The sequence below is a fragment of the Tachyglossus aculeatus genome, chromosome 8 (assembly GCF_015852505.1).
Source record: "Tachyglossus aculeatus isolate mTacAcu1 chromosome 8, mTacAcu1.pri, whole genome shotgun sequence".
Classification (NCBI taxonomy): Eukaryota; Metazoa; Chordata; class Mammalia; order Monotremata; family Tachyglossidae; genus Tachyglossus; species Tachyglossus aculeatus.
The window spans coordinates 34,666,765-34,687,624 of NC_052073.1; the positions used below are offsets into that span (position 1 = coordinate 34,666,765).

A 20,860-nucleotide genomic window follows, 5' to 3' on the forward strand; every position below is an offset into this window, starting at 1 on the left:
ATACAAGGTAATAATAATAATGATGGCATCTGTTAAGCACTTACTATGGGCACAGAGTAAGCGCTTAACGAATACCATTGATATAGTAATAATAATGATAATGGTGGTATCTATTAATTAATTATGGTATTATTTAAGCGCTTACGATGTGCCAAGCGCTGTTCTAAGCGCTGGGGTAGATACAAGGTAATAATAATAACGATGGCATCTGTTGAGCGCTTACTATGGGCACAGAGTAAGCGCTTAATGAATACCATCATTATAGTAATAATAATGATAGTGAGGGTATCTGTTAATTAATTATGGTATTATTTAAGCGCTTACGATGTGCCAAGCACTGTTCTAAGCACTGGGGTAGATACAAGGTAATAATAATAATGATGGCATCTGTTAAGCGCTTACTATGGGCACAGAGTAAGCGCTTAACGAATACCATTGATATAGTAATAATAATGATAATGGTGGTATCTATTAATTAATTATGGTATTATTTAAGCACTTACGATGTGCCAAGCGCTGTTCTAAGCGCTGGGGTAGATACAAGGTAATAATAATAACGATGGCATTTGTTAAGCACTTACTATGGGCACAGAGTAAGCGCTTAACGAATACCATTGATATAGTAATAATAATGATAACGGTGGTATCTATTAATTAATTATGGTATTTTTTTAAGTGCTTGCAATGTGCCAAGTGCTGTTCTAAGTGCTGGGGTAAATACAAGGTAATAATAATGGCATTTGTGAAGCGCTTACTATGGGCACAGAGTAAGCGCTTAACAAATAAATACCATCGTTATAGTAATAATAATGAGGGTATCTGTTAATTAATTATGGTATTTTTTAAGCGCTTACTATGTGCCAAGCACTGTTCTAAGCGCTGGGGTAAATACAAGGTAATAATAATAATGATGGCATTTGTTAAGCACCGACTATGGGTACAGAGTAAGCGCTTAACAAATACCATCATTATAATAATAATAATGATAGTGAGGGCATCTGTTCATTAATTATGGTATTTTTTAAGCACTTACTATGTGCCAAGCACTGTTCCAAGCACTGGGGTAAATACAAGGTAATAATAATAATGATGGCATTTGTTAAGCACTTACTATGGGCACAGAGTAAGCACTTAAACAAATACCATCATTATAGTAATAATAATAATAATAATAATAATGTTGGTATTTGTTAAGCGCTTACTATGTGCAAAGCACTGTTCTAAGCGCTGGGGTAGATACAAGGTAATCAGATTGTCCCACGTGGGACTCACAATGATAGTGAGGGTATCTGTTAATTAATTATGGTATTTTTTAAGTGCTTACTATGTGCCAAGCACTGTTCTAAGCGCTGGGGTAAATACAAGGTAATTATAATAATGATGGCATTTGTTAAGCGCTTACTATGTGCCAAGCACTGTTCTAAGCGCTGAGGGGGATACAAGGTGCTCAGGTGGTCCCATGTGGGGCTCACAGTCTCCATCCCCATTTTCCGGATGAGGGAACTGAGGCCCAGAGAAGTGAAGTGATTCGCCTAATAATAATAATAATAATGATGGCATTTGTTAAGCACTTACTATGTGTCAAGCACTGTTCTAAGCGCTGGGGGGGGGGGGGTACAGGGAGATCGGGTTGTCCCATGTGGGACTCACAGTCTCCATCCCCATTTTCCAGATGAGGGAACTGAGGCCCAGAGAAGTGAAGTGATTCGCCCAATAATAATAATAATAATGATGGCATTTGTTAAGCGCTTACTATGTGCCAAGCACTGTTCTAAGCACTGGAGGGGGGGAGGGTACAAGGTGATCAGGTGGTCCCATGTGGGACTCACAGTCTCCATCCCCATTTTCCAGATGAGGGAACTGAGGCCCAGAGAAGTGAAGTGATTCACCTAATAATAATAATAATAATGATGGCATTTGTTAAGCGCTTACTATGTGTCAAGCACTGTTCTAAGCGCTGGGGGGGGTACAGGGAGATCGGGTTGTCCCATGTGGGACTCACAGTCTCCATCCCCCTTTTCCGGATGAGGGAACTGAGGCCCAGAGAAGTGAAGTGATTCGCCCAATAATAATAATAATAATGATGGCATTTGTTAAGCGCTTACTATGTGCCAAGCACTGTTCTAAGCACTGGAGGGGGGGGAGGGTACAAGGTGATCAGGTGGTCCCATGTGGGACTCACAGTCTCCATCCCCATTTTCCAGATGAGGGAACTGAGGCCCAGAGAAGTGAAGTGATTCACCTAATAATAATAATAATAATGATGGCATTTGTTAAGCGCTTACTATGTGTCAAGCACTGTTCTAAGCGCTGGGGGGGGTACAGGGAGATCGGGTTGTCCCATGTGGGACTCACAGTCTCCATCCCCATTTTCCGGATGAGGGAACTGAGGCCCAGAGAAGTGAAGTGACTCACCCAAGGTCACGCAACAGACGAGCGGCGGGGCCGGGATTAGAACCCACAACCTCCGACTCCAAAGCCCGGGCCCTTGCCACTAGGCCAGGCTGCTAAGCGCTTACTACGTGCTAAGCGCCGCGGTAGATTCAAGGTCACCGGGTTGTCCCCCCGTGGGGCTCCCGGCCTCCATCCCCATTTTCCAGATGAGGTCACTGAGGCCCCGAGAAGTGAAGTGACTCGCCCCAAGTCGCCCAGCTGACGAGCGGCAGGGGCGGGATTAGAACCCACGACCTCTGACCCCCAAACCCGGGCTCTTTCCACTAAACCGGGCCGCTTTCCTTATTTTCCCCAGTCCGGCGGGGAGAGACGGGCTCTAAAATAAATCGAACAAATTACAGGGTATAAAATGAAATAAATGACAGGGTCTAAATAAAATCCGGCCCGCCGCGCCCGTCGGCCGCGCACAACGTGCCATGACTATTACTGTAAGCTCTTTGTGGTCGGGGAGTCTATCACGTCTCTGTTCTCGCCCCAAAGTTTAGGGTTCTGCTTGTCCCAGTGGGCGCTCAATAAATACCACGACCACTACTAGACCACTAAAAGAAAAAGGCCTCTGGAGCGGGGAATGTAGCGTGACTTCTTCCATTCATTCACTCATTCCATCGCATTTATTAATACGAGTAATGATCATCATCATCAGTCGCATTTATTGAGCGCTTACTATGTGCGGAGCACTGTACTAAGCGCTGGGGAAGTACAAATCAGCAACAGTGATGGTATTTGTTGGGCGCTTACTAGGTGCCGAACACCGTTCTAAGCAGTCCCACTGTTGGGTCGGGACTGTATATGTTGCCAACTTGGACTTCCCAAGCGCTTAGTACAGTGCTCTGTACCCAGTAAGCGCTCAATAAATACGATTGATTGATTGATAGAAGGGGGGAGACAGCCCTCAAAACGAGTGAACAGGCAGCAGTAGCATATGTACTGAGCGCTTACGGTTCGCAGAGCACTGTACTAAGCGCTGGGGAAGTACAAATCGGCAACAACGATGGTATTTGTTGGGCGCTTACTCGGTGCCGAACACCGTTCTAAGCAGTCCCACTGTTGGGTTGGGACTGTATATGTTGCCAACTTGGACTTCCCAAGCGCTTAGTACAGTGCTCTGCACCCAGTCAGCGCTCAATAAATACGATTGATTGATTGATTGATAGAAGGGGGGGAGACAGCCCTCAAAACGAGTGAACAGGCAGCAGTAGCATATGTACTGAGCGCTTACGGTTCGCAGAGCACTGTACTAAGCGCTGGGGAAGTACAAATCGGCAACAACGATGGTATTTGTTGGGCGCTTACTCGGTGCCGAACACCGTTCTAAGCAGTCCCACTGTTGGGTCGGGACTGTATATGTTGCCAACTTGGACTTCCCAAGCGCTTAGTACAGTGCTCTGCACACAGTAAGCGCTCAATAAATACGATTGATTGATTGATTGATAGAAGGGGGGGAGACAGCCCTCAAAACGAGTGAACAGGCAGCAGTAGCATATGTACTGAGCGCTTACGGTTCGCAGAGCACTGTACTAAGCGCTTGGGAAGTACAAATCGGCAACAACGATGGTATTTGTTGGGCGCTTACTCGGTGCCGAACACCGTTCTAAGCAGTCCCACTGTTGGGTCGGGACTGTATATGTTGCCAACTTGGACTTCCCAAGCGCTTAGTACAGTGCTCTGCACCCAGTAAGCGCTCAATAAATACGATTGATGATTGATTGATAGAAGGGGGGGAGACAGCCCTCAAAACGAGTGAACAGGCAGCAGTAGCATCATCATCATCATCATCAGTCGTACTTATTGAGCGCTAACTATGTGCAGAGCACTGTACTAAGCGCTTGGGAGGTACAAATTGGCAACACACAGAGACAGTCCCTACCCAACAGTGGGCTCACAGTCTAAAAGGGGGAGACAGAGAACAAAACCAAACGTACTAACGAAATAAAATAAATAGAATAGATATGTAAAATAAAATAAATAAATAGCATATGTACTGAGCGCTTACGGTTTGCAGAGCACTGCGCTAAGCACTTCTTTGTTTTGCATTTTCCCCAGCGCTTAGTGCAGTGCACCGCACCCGGGAGGAGCACGATGACCCTGTTCCAAGCACCAGGGAGAGTCCAACAGAGAGGCCGGATGCACTCCCCGCCTTCGGTGAGCTTACTATTTACTAGACAACTCCCTTTTGGGGGCAGGATGATGATGAGGGTGGTATCTGTTAAGCGCTTACTCTGTGCCAAGCACCCTTCTAAGCGCCGGGGGAGATAGGAGGTCACTGGGTTGCCCCCCGTGGGGCTCACGGTCTCCATCCCCATTTTCCAGATGAGGGAACTGAGGCCCGGAGAAGCAGAGTGACTCGCCCAAGGTCACACAGCTGATAAGCGGCGGAAGCGGGATTAGAACCCACGACTTCTGACTCCAGAGGCTGGGTTTTCGCCGCTGAACCACGCCGCTTCCACGGGAATCGTGTCATTTTTGCGTTGCCCGGGAAGCCGTGACCGTTTCCCACCTTGGAATTCATTCCATCGGTGAATCCATCGGTGGTATTTATTGAGCGCTTCCTGTGGGCAGAGCACTGTACTGAGCAGTTGGGAGAAGACAGTTCCCTGAGCCCCAAAGGAGTCCCCCCCATCTTCCAAGATCCAACAGAACCCAGCTCTCCCTCCATGAGGATGCTGATGACGGTATCTGTCGAGCGCTTACTATGTGCCCGGCACTGTACTAAGCGCGGGGATGGATCCGAGCGGATGGGGTTGAACCCAGTCCCCGTCCCCCGTGGGGCTCCCACCTCCATCCCCATTTCCCAGAGGAGGGAACTGAGGCCCGGAGAAGGTTCAAATCCCGGCTCCTCCAACTGTCAGCTGTGTGACTCTGGGCTTTCCATTTCTCTGGGCCTCAGTTACCTCATCTGGAAAATGGGGATTAAAACTCTGAGCCCCCCGTGGGACAATCCGATCACCTTGTCACCTCCCCAGCGCTTAGAACGGTGCTTTGCACATAGTAAGCGCTTAACAAATACCATTATTATTATACAGATGAGGTAACTGAGGCTCAGAGAAGTGAAGTGACTTCCCCAAGGTCACACAGCAGACAAGCAGACACAGCAGAGAAGCAGCGTGGCTCAGTGGAAAGAGCCCGGGCTTTGGAGTCAGAGGTCATGGGTTCAAATCCCGGCTCCCCACTCAGCTGTGTGACTTTGGGCAAGTCACTTCACTTCTCTGGGTCTCAGTTGCCTCATCTGGAAAATGGGGATTAAAACTGTGAGCCCCCCGTGGGCCAATCTGATCACCTTGTCACCTCCCCAGCGCTTAGAACAGTGCTTTGCACATAGTAAGCGCTTAACAAATACCATTATTATTATTATCTTACAGATGAGGTAACTGAGGCTCAGAGAAGTTAAGTGACTTGCCCAAGGTCACACGGCGGACAAGCAGACACAGCAGAGAAGCAGCGCGGCTCAGTGGAAAGAGCCCGGGCTTTGGAGTCGGAGGTCATGGGTTCAAATCCCGGCTCCCTACATAGCTGTGTGACTTTGGGCAAGTCACCACTTCTCTGGGCCTCAGTTCCCTCATCTGGAAAATGGGGATTAAGACTGTGAGCCCCACGTGGGACAACCTGATCACTTTGTAATAATAATAATAATAATAATAAAAATTGGCCTTTGTTAAGCGCTTACTATGTGCAAAGCACTGTTCTAAGCGCTGGGGAGGAGACAGGGTGATCGGGTTGTCCCACATGGGGCTCACAGTCTTAATCCCCATTTTACAGATCATCATCATCATATCAATCGTATTTATTGAGCGCTTACTGTGTGCAGAGCACTGGACTAAGCGCTTGGGAAGTACAAATTGGCAACACATAGAGACAGTCCCTACCCAACAGTGGGCTTACAGTCTAGAAGGGGGAGACAGAGAACAAAACCAAACATACTAACAGAATAAAATAAATAGAATAGATAAGTCCAAGTAAGATAAATAAATAAACAAGTAGAGTAATAAATACGTACAAACATATATACATACATACAGGTGCTGGTTTTCAATCAATCGTATTTATTGAGCGCTTCCTGTGTGCAGAGCACTGTACTAAGCGCTTGGGAAGTCCAAGTTGGCAACCTAGAGAGACAGTCCCTACCCAACAGTGGGCTCACAGTCTAAAAGGGGGAGACAAAACCAAACATACTAACAAAATAAAATAGAATAGATATGTACAAGTAAAATAAATAGAGTAATAAATGAGGTAATAACAGATGAGGCCCAGAGAAGTGAAGTGACTTGCCCGAGATCACACAGCAGACGTGGCGGAGTCGGCATTCGAACCCACGACCTCTGACTCCAAAGCCCGGGCTCTTTCCACTGAGCCACGCCGTAACCTCCCCAGCTTTTAGAACAGCGCTCTGCACATAGTAAGCGCTTAATAAATGCCCTCATCATCATCGTTAGAAGGGAAGTGACTCGTCCAAGGTCACCCAGAGGGCAGGTGGCGGGGCCGGGATTAGAACCCGGGACCTTCTGAATTCCAGGCCCGGGGCTCTACCCTCTCCGTCACGCTGCTTCTCTATATTGACGGCCTTCCTGAAAGCCCATTTACTCCAACCGGACTTCCCAGCTCCATTTTGAACGTCTCTGTCTCTCCCGGCTCCGCCACTTGTCAGCTGTGTGACCTTGGGCAAGTCACTTCACTTCTCTGGGCCTCAGTTCCCTCATCTGGAAAATGGGGATGAAGACTGTGAGCCCCATGTGGGACCGCCTGATCACCTTGTATCCCCCCAGCGCTTAGAACAGTGCTTTGAACATAAGTGCTTAATAAATGCCATTATTATTATTATTATTATTATCATTATTATTATTACTATTATCATTATCATTATTATTATTTATAATTTTATTCATCTCACGTCCATAACTCTAATTCGTTTATTTCTATTAATGCCTCTCTCCCCCGCGTCGTGGGCACGTGTCTGTTTATCCTTGTACTTTCCCAAGTGCTTCGCAATAATAACAATAATAACAATAATAACAATAATAACAATAATTAGTTTGTTCCCTGTCTCCCCCTTCTAGACCGTGAGCCCACTGTTTGGTGGGGACTGTCTCTAGATGTTGCCAACTTGGACTTCCCAAGCGCTTAGTACAGTGCCCCGCACACTGTAAGCGCTCAATAAATACGATTGATGATGATGACCGTCTCTAGATGTTGCCAACTTGGACTTCCCAAGCACTTAGTACAGTGCCCCGCACACTGTAAGCGCTCAATAAATACAATTGATGATGATGACCGTCTCTAGATGTTGCCAACTTGGACTTCCCAGCGCTTAGTACAGTGCTCTGCACACAGTAAAGTGCTCAATAAATACGATTGATGATGATGACCGTCTCTAGATGTTGCCAACTTGGACTTCCCAAGCGCTTAGTACAGTGCCCCGCACACAGTCAGCGCTCAATAAATACGATTGATGATGATGACCGTCTCTGGACGTTGCCAACTTGGACTTCCCAAGCGCTTAGTACAGTGCCCCGCACACAGTCAGCGCTCAATAAATATGATTGATGATGATGACCGTCTCTAGATGTTGCTGACTTGGACTTCCCAAGCGCTTAGTACAGTGCCCCGCACCCAGTCAGCGCTCAATAAATACGATTGATGATGATGACCGTCTCTAGATGTTGCCAACTTGGACTTCCCAAGCGCTTAGTACAGTGCCCCGCACACAGTCAGCGCTCAATAAATACGATTGAACGAATGAATGAATGAAGCAGGGTAGTTACTAAGCACTTACTACGTGTCAGGCGCTGTACTAAGTGCCGGGATGGATCTAAGCCAGTCGGGTTGGACATGGTCCCTGTCCCACGTGGGGTTCACCGTCTCCGTCCCCGTTTTACAGAGGTGGAAACTGAGGCCTGGAGAAGTGAAGTGACTTGCCCAAGGTCACACAGCAGACAATAATAATAATAATAATAGCATTTATTAAGCGCTTACTACGTGCGAAGCACTGTTCTAAGCGCTAGGGAGGTTACAAGGTGACCAGGTTGTCCCCCGGGGGGCCCACAGTCTTCATCCCCATTTTCCAGATGAGGGAACTGAGGCCCAGAGAAGTGAAGCGACTTGCCCAAAGTCACACAGCTGACAAATGGCGGAGCCGGGATTTGAACCCACGACCTCTGACTCCAAAGCCCGGGCTCTTGCCACTGAGCCACGTTGCGGCGGAGCGCTCTGCGCAGCGTAAGCGCGCAATCAATACGACTGACTGACTGTTTATATTTTCTGCCGCCCCCTCTAATAATAATAATAATAATGATGGTATTTTCTCATGCTCTTCCCAAGTGCGGAGTACCGGGCTTGGCGTCACAGTAATGACAGTGGTATTTGTTGGGCGCCTGCTGGGAATCCGGCACTGTAGTAAGCGCTGGGGTTGATAAAAGATAATCGGATTGGACACAGTCCCTGACTGCCATGGGGGTCCCGCTCTAAACAGGAGGAAGAACGGGTACTGAAATCCCATTTTACGGAGGAAAAGACTGGGGCCCAATCCCCAGGCCCAATGACCTATCCAAGGTCACCCGGCGGGGCCGGGATTAGAACCCAGATCCTCGGACTCCCAGGCGTGGGCTCTTTTCACCCTTTTCACTCAATAGATGTTACCGATCGATATCGTGCTAATAATAGTGATGGTATTTGTTAACACGCTTACCACGTGCCAAGCACCAGTCTCAGCGCTTAGTACAGTGCTCTGCACACAGTAAGCGCTCAATAAATACGATGGGATGAATAAGTGGATACCGGAGCAATTCATGAATTTATTCCGATTACATATTTTCATAACCGTCTCCTCCATTACAGCTTCAGCGACCTGCGGGCGTGGACTACGTCCCTTTTTGGTTTTCTTTTTCCTCATCGCCTCGATTAGGCCATCATCAATCGTATTTATTGAGCGCTTACTGTGTGCAGAGCACTGTACTAAGCAATTGTACTGAGGTCCTCAGTAAATATTATCACTATCAATTCTGCTACCACCGATAATAATAACGGTAGTTGCTAAGCGCTTACTATGCGTCAAGCGCTGGTTTAAGCGCCGGGGGAGAAGCAGCGTGCCTCAGTGGAAAGGAGTCAGAGGTCTTGGGTTCAAATCCCGGCTCCGCCAGTTGTCAGCTGTGTGACTTTGGGCAAGTCACTTGACTTCTCTGGGCCTCAGTTCCTCCATCTGTAAAATGGGGATGAAGACTGTGAGCCCCCCGTGGGACAACCTCATCACCTTGTAACCTCCGCAGCGCTTAGAACAGTGCTTTGCACGTAGTAAGTGATTAATAAATGCCATTATTATTATTATTATTGTTATTATAAATGAATCAGGTCAGACACGGTCCCTGTCCCTCGTGAGACTCACGGTCTAAGGAGAAGGGAAAACGGAATTTGGATCCCCATTTTACAGATGAGAAATAATACTAATAATAGTCGTGGCATTTGTTAAGCGCTTACTGCGTGCCCGGCACTGTATTAAGCGCCGGGGTGGATACGAGCAAACGGCGTTGGACACAGCCCCCGTCCCGAGTGGGACTCGCGGTCTCCATCCCCATTTTCCAGAGGAGGGAACTGAGGCCCAGAGGAGCGAAGTGACTCGCCCGAGGTCGCACGGCCGACAATAATAATAATAATAATGATAGTATTTATTAAGCGCTTACTACGTGCAAAGCACTGTTCTAAGCGCTGGGGAGGTTACAAGGTGCTCAGGTTGTCCCACGGGGGGCTCACAGTTTTAATCCTCATTTTCCAGATGAGGGAACTGAGGCCCAGGGAAGTGAAGTGACTTGCCCAAAGTCACACAGCTGACAAGTGGCAGAGCCGGGATTTGAACCCATGACCTCTGACTCCAAAGCCCGGGCTCTTTCCACTGAGCCACGCTGCTTCTCTAATAATAATAATAATAATAATAATTTTGATATTTCATTCATTCATTCAATCGTATTTATTGAGCGCTTCCTGTGTGCAGAGCACTGTACTAAGCGCTTGGGACGTCCAAGTTGGCAACATATAGAGACGGTCCCTAGGGCTGTAAGCTCACATAGTAAGCGCTTAACAAATACCGTCATCATCATTATTATTATTAGAGAAGCTGCGTGGCTCAGTGGAAAGAGCCCGGGCTTTGGAGTCAGAGGTCATGGGTTCAAATCCCGACTCCGCCAGTTGCCGGCTGGGTGATCTTGGGCGAGTCACTTCACTCCTCCGGGCCTCAGTGCCCTCATCTGTCAAATGGGGACGAGGCCTGTGAGCGGTTTATATGTTTGGTTTTGTTGTCTTCCTCCCCCTTCTAGACCGCGAGCCCGCTGTCGGGTAGGGACCGGCTCTAGGTGTTGCTAACTTGGACTTCCCAAGCGCTTAGTACAGTGCTGTGCACGCAGTAAGCGCTCAATAAATACGATTGAATGAATGAATGAATGCTCGTCTGAGCGCTCACCTCCTCCAAGAGGCCTTCCCGGGCCGAGCCCCCGTTTTCCTCTCCTCCTCCCCATCCCCCCGGCCCTACCTCCTTCCCCTCCCCACAGCCCCTGTATATATATATATATATATATTTGTACAGATTTATCACTCTATTTATTTTCCTTGTCCGTATTTCCTATTGTATTTATTTTGTTAATGATCATCATCAATCGTATTTATTGAGCGCTTACTATGTGCAGAGCACTGTACTAAGCGCTTGGGAAGTACAAATTGGCAACATCTAGAGACAGCCCCTACCCAACAACGGGCTCACAGTCTAAAAGGGGGAGACAGAGAACTAAACCAAACATACTAACAAAATAAAATAAATAGAATAGATATGTACAAATAAAATAAATAAATAAATAGAGTAATACTCCTTCCCCTCCCCACAGCCCCTGTGTATATATATATATATATATATATATATATATATATATTTGTACAGATTTATCACTCTATTTATTTTCCTTGTCCGTATTTCCTATCGTATTTATTTTGTTAATGATGTGCATCTAGCTTTAATTCTATTTATTCTGACGACCCGACACCCGTCCACGTGTTTTGTTTCATCGTCCGTCTCCCCCTTCTAGGCCGTGAGCCCGTTGTCGGGCAGGGACCGCCTCTCCGGGTTGCCGACTTGCGCGTCCCAATCAATCGATCGTATTTATTGAGCGCCTACTGTGTGCAGAGCACTGTCCCAAGCACTCAGTCCAGCGCTCTGCCCACCGTAAGCGCTCCGACGGACCGAAGGAACGAGTGCTCGTCCGTCCGCTACCGCTTGGCAGTCTGTTTTGCTCAAAGATCCAAACCCCTCCCTCTCTTGGATTTCCCCCGGTCCTTGAACACTGAGTTCTTGGATTCGAACGGGATTTGTTTTTCCGGAAATTCTTCCCGGGGCCTTATCGGACCGTCAACCGACCATCTCTGGCAGTGCGGCCTAGTGGATAGAGCCCGGGCCTGGGATTCGGGAGGACGTGGCTTCGCCGCTTGGGACAGAGGAGGCATCTGCGGCCTGGAGAATAATAATAATAATAATAATAATAATAATAATAATAATAATAATAATAATAATAGCATTTATTAAGTAAATTTAGCAAATATGGACAATATGTAATCGTAATTATTAAGCGCTTCCAGCATTTAGAGCCCTGTTACTGAGCGCTGGGAGAATATACACAGTTGAGAATTGGATCCAGCTCCTGTCCTTCAAGGGGGTTCAAAGTCTAACCCAGTCTATAATAATAAAAATAATAATAATAATAATAATAATGGCATTTATTAAGTAAATTTAGCAAATATGGACAATATGTAATCGTAATTATTAAGCGCTTCCAGCATTTAGAGCCCTGTTACTGAGCGCTGGGAGAATATACACAGTTGAGAATTGGATCCAGCTGCTGTCCTTCAAGGGGGTTCAAAGTCTAACCCAGTCTATAATAATAATAATAATAATAATAATAATAATAATAATAATAATAATGGCATTTATTAAGTAAATTTAGCAAATATGGGCAATATGTAATCGTAATTATTAAGCGCTTCCAGCATTTAGAGCCCTGTTACTGAGCGCTGGGAGAATATACACAGTTGAGAATTGGATTCAGCTCCTGTCCTTCAAGGGGGTTCAAAGTCTAACCCAGTCTATAATAATAATAATAATAATAATAATAATAATAATAATAATAATGGCATTTATTAAGTAAATTTAGCAAATATGGGCAATATGTAATTGTAATTATTAAGCGCTTCCAGCATTTAGAGCCCTGTTACTGAGCGCTGGGAGAATATACACAGTTGAGAATTGGATCCAGCTGCTGTCCTTCAAGGGGGTTCAAAGTCTAACCCAGTCTATAATAATAATAATAATAATAATAATAATAATGGCATTTATTAAGTAAATTTAGCAAAGATGGACAATATGTAATCGTAATTATTAAGCACTTCCAGCATTTAGAGCCCTGTTACTGAGCGCACACAGTTGAGAATTGGATCCAGCTCCTGTCCTTCAAGGGGGTTCAAAGCCTAACCCAGTCTATAATAATAATAATAATAATAATAATAATAATAATAATAATAATAATAATAATAAGATGGTATTTGTTAAGCACTTACTCTGTGCAAAGCCCTGTTCCAAGCGCTGGGGAGGTTACAAGGTGATCAGGTTGTCCCACGGGGGGCCCACAGTCTTATCCCCATTTTACAGATGATAATAATGGTGGCATTTATCAAGCGCTTACTATGTGCAAAGCACTGTCCTAAGCGCTGGGGAGAATACAAGGTTGTCCCACAAAGGGCTCCCAGTCTTCATCCCCATTTGGCAGATGAGGTGACTGAGGCCCAGAGAAGTGAAGCGGCTCGCCCAAAGTCACCCAGCTGACAAGCGGCGGAGCCGGGATTTGAACCCACGACCTCTGACTCCAAAGCCCGGGCTCTTTCCACTGAGCCACGCTGCTTCTCGACGTGACTGGCCCAAGGTCACACAGCAGGCGGGTGGCGGAGCCAGGATTAGAACCCACGTCCTCCGATTCCCAGGCCCGGGCTCTAGTCACTAAGCCACTGTTGCTTCATAGCCACGCTGCTCATCTTTAAATGAGGATTGTTTCATAATAATAATAATAATAATAATGGTATTTGTTAAGCGCTTACTCTGTGCCGAGCACCGTTCTAAGCGCGGGAGAGACACGAGGTCATCCGGTTGTCCTTCTCGGGGCTCCCGGTCTTCGTCCCCATTTGACAGATGTGGTCACTGAGGCCCAGAGAAGCGACCTGCCCAAAGTCACGCAGGATTTATTGAGCGCTGACTGTCCTAAGCGCTCGGAAGGTACAATTTGGCAATAAAGAGAGCCCGGGCCTGGGCCTCGGAAGGTCACGGGTCCGAATCCCGGCTCCGCCGCCTGCCTGCTGTGTGACCCCGGGCAAGTCACTTCCCTTCTCCGTACCTCAGTCCCCTCATCTGTAAAATGGGGATTAAGACCGTGAGCCCCCCGCGGGACGGGGACTGAGTCCGGACCCGATTAGCCAGGATTTCCTTCGTTCGCTCGGATTTATTGGGCGCTTATCGTGTGCAGAGCACTGTGCTAAGCGCTCAGTGACAACGCCCGGCACCCGGCGGGCATCTCCACCAAAAAACGAAGGAAAACAAAACCGAAAAGCGGGGAGAGATCGAAGGCCCCGAAGGGTAGAGGGAACGGAGCTCGGGAGAGGGAGACTCCGGGAGGAAAACAATGCAAACAAAAACCGGTCATGAATTTTGGCAAGTCTGGACAAGATGGCAAACTGTTCCAAAGCGGCGGGGCGGATCCGGGGCCGGAGAGTTTGTGCCCTTTCTGCCTTTCCTCCCGGCTTTATTCGGGCCTTTCCCCCTTCCTCAAAGGCTCTGGCTTTTGATTCTCCCCCCCCAGCCCCCCCAAAAAAACACCCACTGGATTCTCCCTCTCCCCATCTTTCGATCACACTTCCAGCAGAAGGGTGGGAGGGCGACGGATTCCAATCGGAGCTTCCAAGTTTGGGGGCGGGTACGTGGGATGGGGGAGATTTAGCAAGGGATTTCTCAGTGTCCCGATTGAGAAATGTGGGTGAGAGAGAGGGGGGGGAGAGAGAGAGAGAGGCCAACGGGGAGACAGGGTCAGAAGGAGAAAGAGGAGGAGAAAGAACCAGAGGAAGAAAGACGGAGAAATGTGGGGGAGAGAGAGGGAGAGACCGAGTCAGAAGGAGAAAGAACCAGAGGCAGAAAGACAAAAAGACAGAAAAGGACAAAGAGAGACCCAGAGTCGGAAAGAAAGAGACACAGGGAGGGAGAACGAAGCAGGAGACAGGGTGTATGACTGTGTTTTTGTGTGTTTTTGTGTGAGAGACCTGGGTCAGCAGTGGTCACGATTCGGCATGGCCCGTAGACCCGAACGATAAAAATAAGAACGATGGTATCGGTTAAGCGCTTACTGTGTGCCAAACACCGTCCTAAGCGCCGGGGGAGATCCAGGGTCGTCGGGTTGTCCCCCGGGGGGGCTCACGGTCTTCATCCCCATCTTCCAGATGAGGTCACTGAGGCCCAGAGAAGCGAAGCGACTCGCCCAAAGCCGCTCGGCAGACGGGCGGCGGAGCCGGGATTGGAACCCACGAGCCCGGGCTGTTCCCCCTTTTAGACTGTGAGCCCACTGTTGGGTAGGGACTGTCTCTATGTGTTGCCAATTTGTACTTCCCAAGCGCTTAGTACAGTGCTCTGCACATAGTAAGCGCTCAATAAATACGATTGATTGATTGATTGATTGATTGCCGCTGAGCCGAGGAGCCGGGCCCGGCAGGCCACGGGGCTGGCCACCGGCCCGGCGATTCTCCGGGACCGGGTCACCGAAGCCTTCTGGGTCGGTCTCCAAGAACCACCAACGCCTCCCTCCCTTGGGTCCCGGCTCCCTTCCTCTCCTGGCCCTCATTCAGTCATTCCTTCAGGCATATTTATTGAGCGCTTATTAGAGTACTACGTAACCATGAACGGACACATTCAGTGCCCTCCACTGAGCTCACGGGGGGGGGAGAGGGTAAAAGAAATAAATCAATAACAGATACGATCATAACAGATAAGCAGAGTGGGGCTGGGGGGGGGGGGGATGAAGAAAGGGAGAGAGTCGGGGTGACACGGAAGGGAGTGGGAGAAGAGGAAAAGGCAGGGCTTTGTCTGGGAAGGCCTTTGGGAGGACGTGGGCCTTCGCTAAGGCTTTGAAGGGGGGAAGAGTCATTGTTTGGGGGGATTTGAGGTGGAGGGGGTGCCAGGCCAGAGACGGGACGGGGGTCGGCGGAGAGACGGGAGAGATGGAGGCCCGGAGCGGGCGGGCCGGGTTGGAGACGGAGGGAAGCGAGGTGAGGTAGGAGGGGGCGAGGCGACGGACGGCTTTAAAGCCAAAGGCGAGGAGTTTTTGTCCGATACAGAGGTGGACGGGCGACCGCGGGAGTTTCTCGAGGAGCGGGGTGCAAGAAGCAGAAGGGTGACCCGGGACGCAGAGGGAAGTACGGACGGGAGTGGGGAGGGAGGTCGGCGAGGAGGCTGATGCCGTCATCCAGGCGGGATAGGATGGGGGATCGGATTCACGTGCTAGCGGTTCGGATGGAGAGGAAAGGGCGGATTTCAGCGACGTGGCCAAGGTGGCATCGACGGGATTTAGTCCCCTTCTCCATCCCCCCCCCACCATCTAACTTCCTTCCCTTCCCCACAGCATCTGTATATATGTTTGTACGTATTTATTACTCTATTTATTTTACTTGTACGTATCTATTCTATTTATTCTATTTTGTTAGTATGTTTGGTTTCGTTCTCCGTCTCCCCCTTCTAGACTGTGAGCCCACTGTTGGGTAGGGACCGTCTCTAGATGTTGCCAGCTTGGACTTCCCAAGCGTTTAGTGCAGTGCTCTGCACACAGTAAGTGCTCAATAAATACAATTGATTGATTGATGGATGGATTGAACACGTGGGTTGAACGAGAGAGAGGAGTCAAAGCCCGCGAGACGGGACGGGTGGTGCCGTCTACGGTGACGGGAAAGTCAGGGAGAGGACAGGGTTTGGACGGGAAGATGAGGAGCTCTCTTTCGGACGTGTTACGCTTGAGGTGACGGGAGGACATCCGAGTAGAGATGTCTTGAAGGCAGCAGGAAATGCGAGGCTGCAGAGAGGGAGAGAGGTCAAGGCTGGAGATGGAGATTCGCTTAGAGGCGGCAGTTGAAGCCAGGGGAGCGGATGAGTTTTCCAAGGGAGTGGGGGTAAGTGGAGAAGAGAAGGGGACCAAGAAGTGACCTTTGAGGGACCCCCGCAGTGAGGAGCGGGGAGGCGGAGGAGGAGCCCCCGAAGGAGACGGAGAACGGACGGCCGGAGAGACGAGAGGAGAACCGGGAGAGGACAGAATCCGTGAAGCACAAGTTGGAAAACGTTTCCAGGATCGGGGGTGGTCCACAGCGTCGAAGGCGGCCGAGGCGTCGAGGAGGATTCGGATGGAGTCGAGGCCGTTGGATTTGGCCAGAAGGAGATCATCGGTGACGTGAAAGGGATGGAAGCCAGATCGGAGGGGGTCAAGGAGAGGAATTTGAGACGGCAGATGAAGACGACTCGCTCCGGCAGTTCGGAGAGGAAGGACAGGAGGGAGACGGGGCCGTAACCGGAGGGACCCCGGGGGGCGAGGGCGGGTTTTTTTAGGATGGGGGAGACCTGGGCCTGTTTGGAGGCCGACGGAGAGCGAACAGTTGAAGACGGCTGATAGGGAGGAAAGAAGGGAGTTCTCCCAGCTCCCTCTTGGCTCCCAGTTCTCCCAGTTCCCTCCCATTCCCAGCTCCAGCCCCCTCCCGCTGTGCGATAAGGCACCTCATCAATTCCCTCCACCCACCCCTACTTTTTCCTCATGGGTCTCCTCTCCCCGCACTCGGGAAGCTGGGGCTCGCCTCCGCGAGGCAGGAGACCTTTGCGGCGCTTGTGGACTTAAATCCCTTTAACTTTTCATTCATTTATTCATTCGATCGTTTCATCTTGAGCGCTTACTGCGCGTGACTTCACCTCCAGGAAGCCTTCCCTCTCTATTCTCCTTCTTTATCGAGTCGCCTATAAACCCAGCTCCTCATCCCCTCCGCCCCCGAAGCCGAAATGCGCGGCTCTTTATACGTCACCTCCTTCCCTACCTGTGCTTTACTTTATGGAAAGAGCCTGCGCCCGAGAGTCGGAAGGTCGTGGGTTCTAATCCCGGCTCCTCCGCTCGTCTGCTGCGTGACTTTGGGCGAGTCGCTTCCCTTCTCTGGGCCTCAGTGACCTCCTCTGGGAAATGGGGATGAAGACCGTGAGCCCCAAGTGGGACAACCTGATGACCTGGTATCTCCCCCAGTGTTTAGAACAGTGCTGGGCACACAGTAAGCGCTTAACAAATAACAAATACCATAATAATAATTATTATTGTTATTATTATCGCTCACCGATAGACTGCAAACTGCTTCAGGGCAGAGATTTTGTCTTCTCTCCCAAGTCCCCAGCGCTTGGCACACGCTCACTCGATAACTACGATCGATCGATTAATTGATCGACATAATATTCCAAGCAGGAGCGTCATTGCCCTCTGGTTTCTGGGCATCCTTAGCACTCCGCTGGAAAATCCCCAACAAATTGGCTGGAAAACCCCCAACAGATTTCGGAAGTGGCCCGGCCTAGTGGAAAGACCCTTGGCTGGGAGTCAGAGGACCCGGGTTCTAATCCCGCATCCTCCGCCTGCCTCCTGGGCAACCTTAGCCAAGTCACTTGACTTCTCAGTGCCTCGATTTCCTCATCTGTAAAATGGGGGTGGAGGCTGTGAGCCCCGTTTCGAACAGGGACTGCATCCAGACTGATTATCTCCTTCCCAATTCCCCTCATCCCCCTCTCCATCCCCCCATCTTACCTCCTTCCCTTCCCCACAGCACCTGTATATATGTATATAGGTTTGTACATATTTATTACTCTATTTATTTTACTTGTACATATCTATTCTATTTATTTTATTTTGTTAGTATGTTTGGTTTTGTTCTCTGTCTCCCCCTTTTAGACTGTGAGCCCACTGTTGGGCAGGGACTGTCTCTCTATGTTGCCAACTTGTACTTCCCAAGCGCTTAGTACAGTGCTCAGCACACAGTAAGCGCTCAATAAATACGATTGATTGATTGATTGATTAAATACGACTGAATGAGCCCGCTTTTGGGTAGGGACCGTCTCTATATGTTGCCAACTTTTACTTCCCAAGCGCTTAGTACAGTGCTCTGCACATAGTAAGCACTCAATAAATACGATTGATTGATTGATTGATTAAATACGACTGAATGAGCCCGCTTTTGGGTAGGGACCGTCTCTATATGTTGTCAACTTTTACTTCCCAAGCGCTTAGTACAGTGCTCAGCACATAGTAAGCGCTCAATAAATACGATTGATTGATTGATTGATTAAATACGACTGAATGAGCCCGCTTTTGGGTAGGGACCGTCCCTATATGTTGCCAACTTGTACTTCCCAAGCGCTTAGTCCAGTGCCCTGCACACAGGAAGCGCTCAATAAATACGATTGAATGAATGAATGATGAGTGAATGAATAGTGGACTCTCCCAAGCGCACAGGCCGGTGCTTTGCCGACAGGAGGCGCTCCAGCCGCGCGACGGACTGCACGGCCGTGCCGAGGGCGGCCACCAGAGGGCAGCGTGCCCCGGCGCCGCCGTCATCCGGGCAACCGCGGCCACCGGAAGCCGCTCGGGGCTGGGAGCCGGGCGACTTGGGTCCCATTCCCGAGGCCACCGGTAGCTGCTCGGGGTTGGGAGCCGGGCGACCTGGGCTCCCTTCCCGGCTCCGACTCTCCCCTGCCGGGTGACCCTGGGCGGGGACCTCGGCCTTCCCCGCGTCTCACGGGCCTCGGCGGGAAAACCCGGGGTGGCGCGCGAAGGCCTCTGGGAGTTGTAGTCCGACGCACGCCGGGAAAAACCCAGGGTGGTGCGCGAAGCCCTCTGGGAGTTGTAGTCCAACGCACGCCCGCCCGCTCGCCTCCCGCGCCCGGCGAACTACAACTCCCGTCGTGCCCCGCGGCGAGGCGCGCGCGCGCCCCCCGGTGGGCGGGGCCAAGAAAGCGCGGGAAGCGGCCGCCTCAGCTTCACCCCCCCCCCCCCCCCAGGCCTAGTCATGCATTCCTACTTACTGAGCGCCCACTGGGTGAGTGCAGAGCACTGTAATAATAATCAATCAATCAATCAATCGCATTTATTGAGCGCTTACTATGTGGCGAGCACTGTACTAAGTGCTTGGGAAGTACAAATTGGCGACATATAGAGACAGTCCCTACCCAACAGTGGGCTCACAGTCTAAAAGTCTAAAATAATCTAAAATAATCGATTATTAGTAATAATAGTAATAATTATGACTTTTTTAAGCACTTACGACGCTCTGTTCTGTCGCCTGTCTCCCCCTTCGAGACTGTGAGCCCACTGTTGGGTAGGGACCGTCTCTATCTGTTGCCAATTTGTACTTCCCAAGCGCTTAGTACAGTGCTTTGCACGCAGTAAGCGCTCAATAAATACGATTGATGATGATGTGAGCCCGTTGTTGGGTAGGGACCGGCTCTGGATGTTCATTCATTCAATCGTATTTATTGGGCGCTTACTGTGTGCAGAGCACTGGACTAAGCGCTTGGGAAGTACAAGTCGGCAACCTCTAGAGACGGTCTCTACCCAGCAGTGGGCTCACAGTCTAGAAGGGGGAGGCAGAGAACAAAACAAATTAACAAAATAAAATAAATAGAATAAATACGTACAAATAAAATAAATAAATAGAGTAATAAGCACCTACAAACATATATACATATATACACATGCTGTGGGGAGGGGAAGGAGGGGGAGAGGAAGGAGGGGGCTCAGTCTGGGAGGGCCTCCTGGAGGAGGTGAGCTCTCATATGTTGCCAACTTATAATACTACTACTAATAATGGTATTCGTTAAGCGCTTACTATGTGCCAAGCACTGTTCTAAGCGCTGGGGAGGTTACAAGGTGATCAGGTTGTCCCACGGGGGGCTCACAGCCTTCACCCCCATTTGACAGATGAGGTCACTGAGGGCCAGAGAAGTGAAGTGACTTAATAATAATGATGGCATTTGTTAAGCGCTTACTATGTGAAAAGCACTGTTCTAAGTGCTGGGGAGGTTACAAGGTGATCAAGTTGTCCCACAGGGGGCTCACAGTTTTAATCCCCATTTCACAGATGAGGTAACTGAGGCACAGAGAAGTGAAGTGACTTGCCCAAAGTCACACAGCTGACAGTTGGCAGAGCCGGAATTTGAACCCATGATCTCTGACTCCAAAGCCCGTGCTCTTTCCACTGAGCCACGCTGCTTCAGCCACATGTCTGCTGTGTGACCCGGGGCGAGTCACTTCACTTCTCTGGGCCTCAGTTCCCTCATCTGTAAAATGAG

General features: G+C 49.3%; 1 protein-coding gene across 1 annotated transcript in view; it reads right to left on the bottom strand.

The window, feature by feature from the left end:
* Positions 1-19,188, bottom strand: part of LOC119931410 (proteoglycan 4-like) — a 24,036-nt gene extending 4,848 nt beyond the window's left edge. Inside the window, exons 1-2 of the mRNA XM_038750053.1 lie at positions 19,024-19,188; positions 17,016-17,116 (exon numbers count right to left, since the gene is read on the bottom strand). Coding sequence (XP_038605981.1) covers positions 17,016-17,116; positions 19,024-19,188 — 266 coding nt within the window. The remainder of the gene's footprint in view (positions 1-17,015; positions 17,117-19,023) is intronic.
* Positions 19,189-20,860: the final 1,672 nt, after the last annotated feature.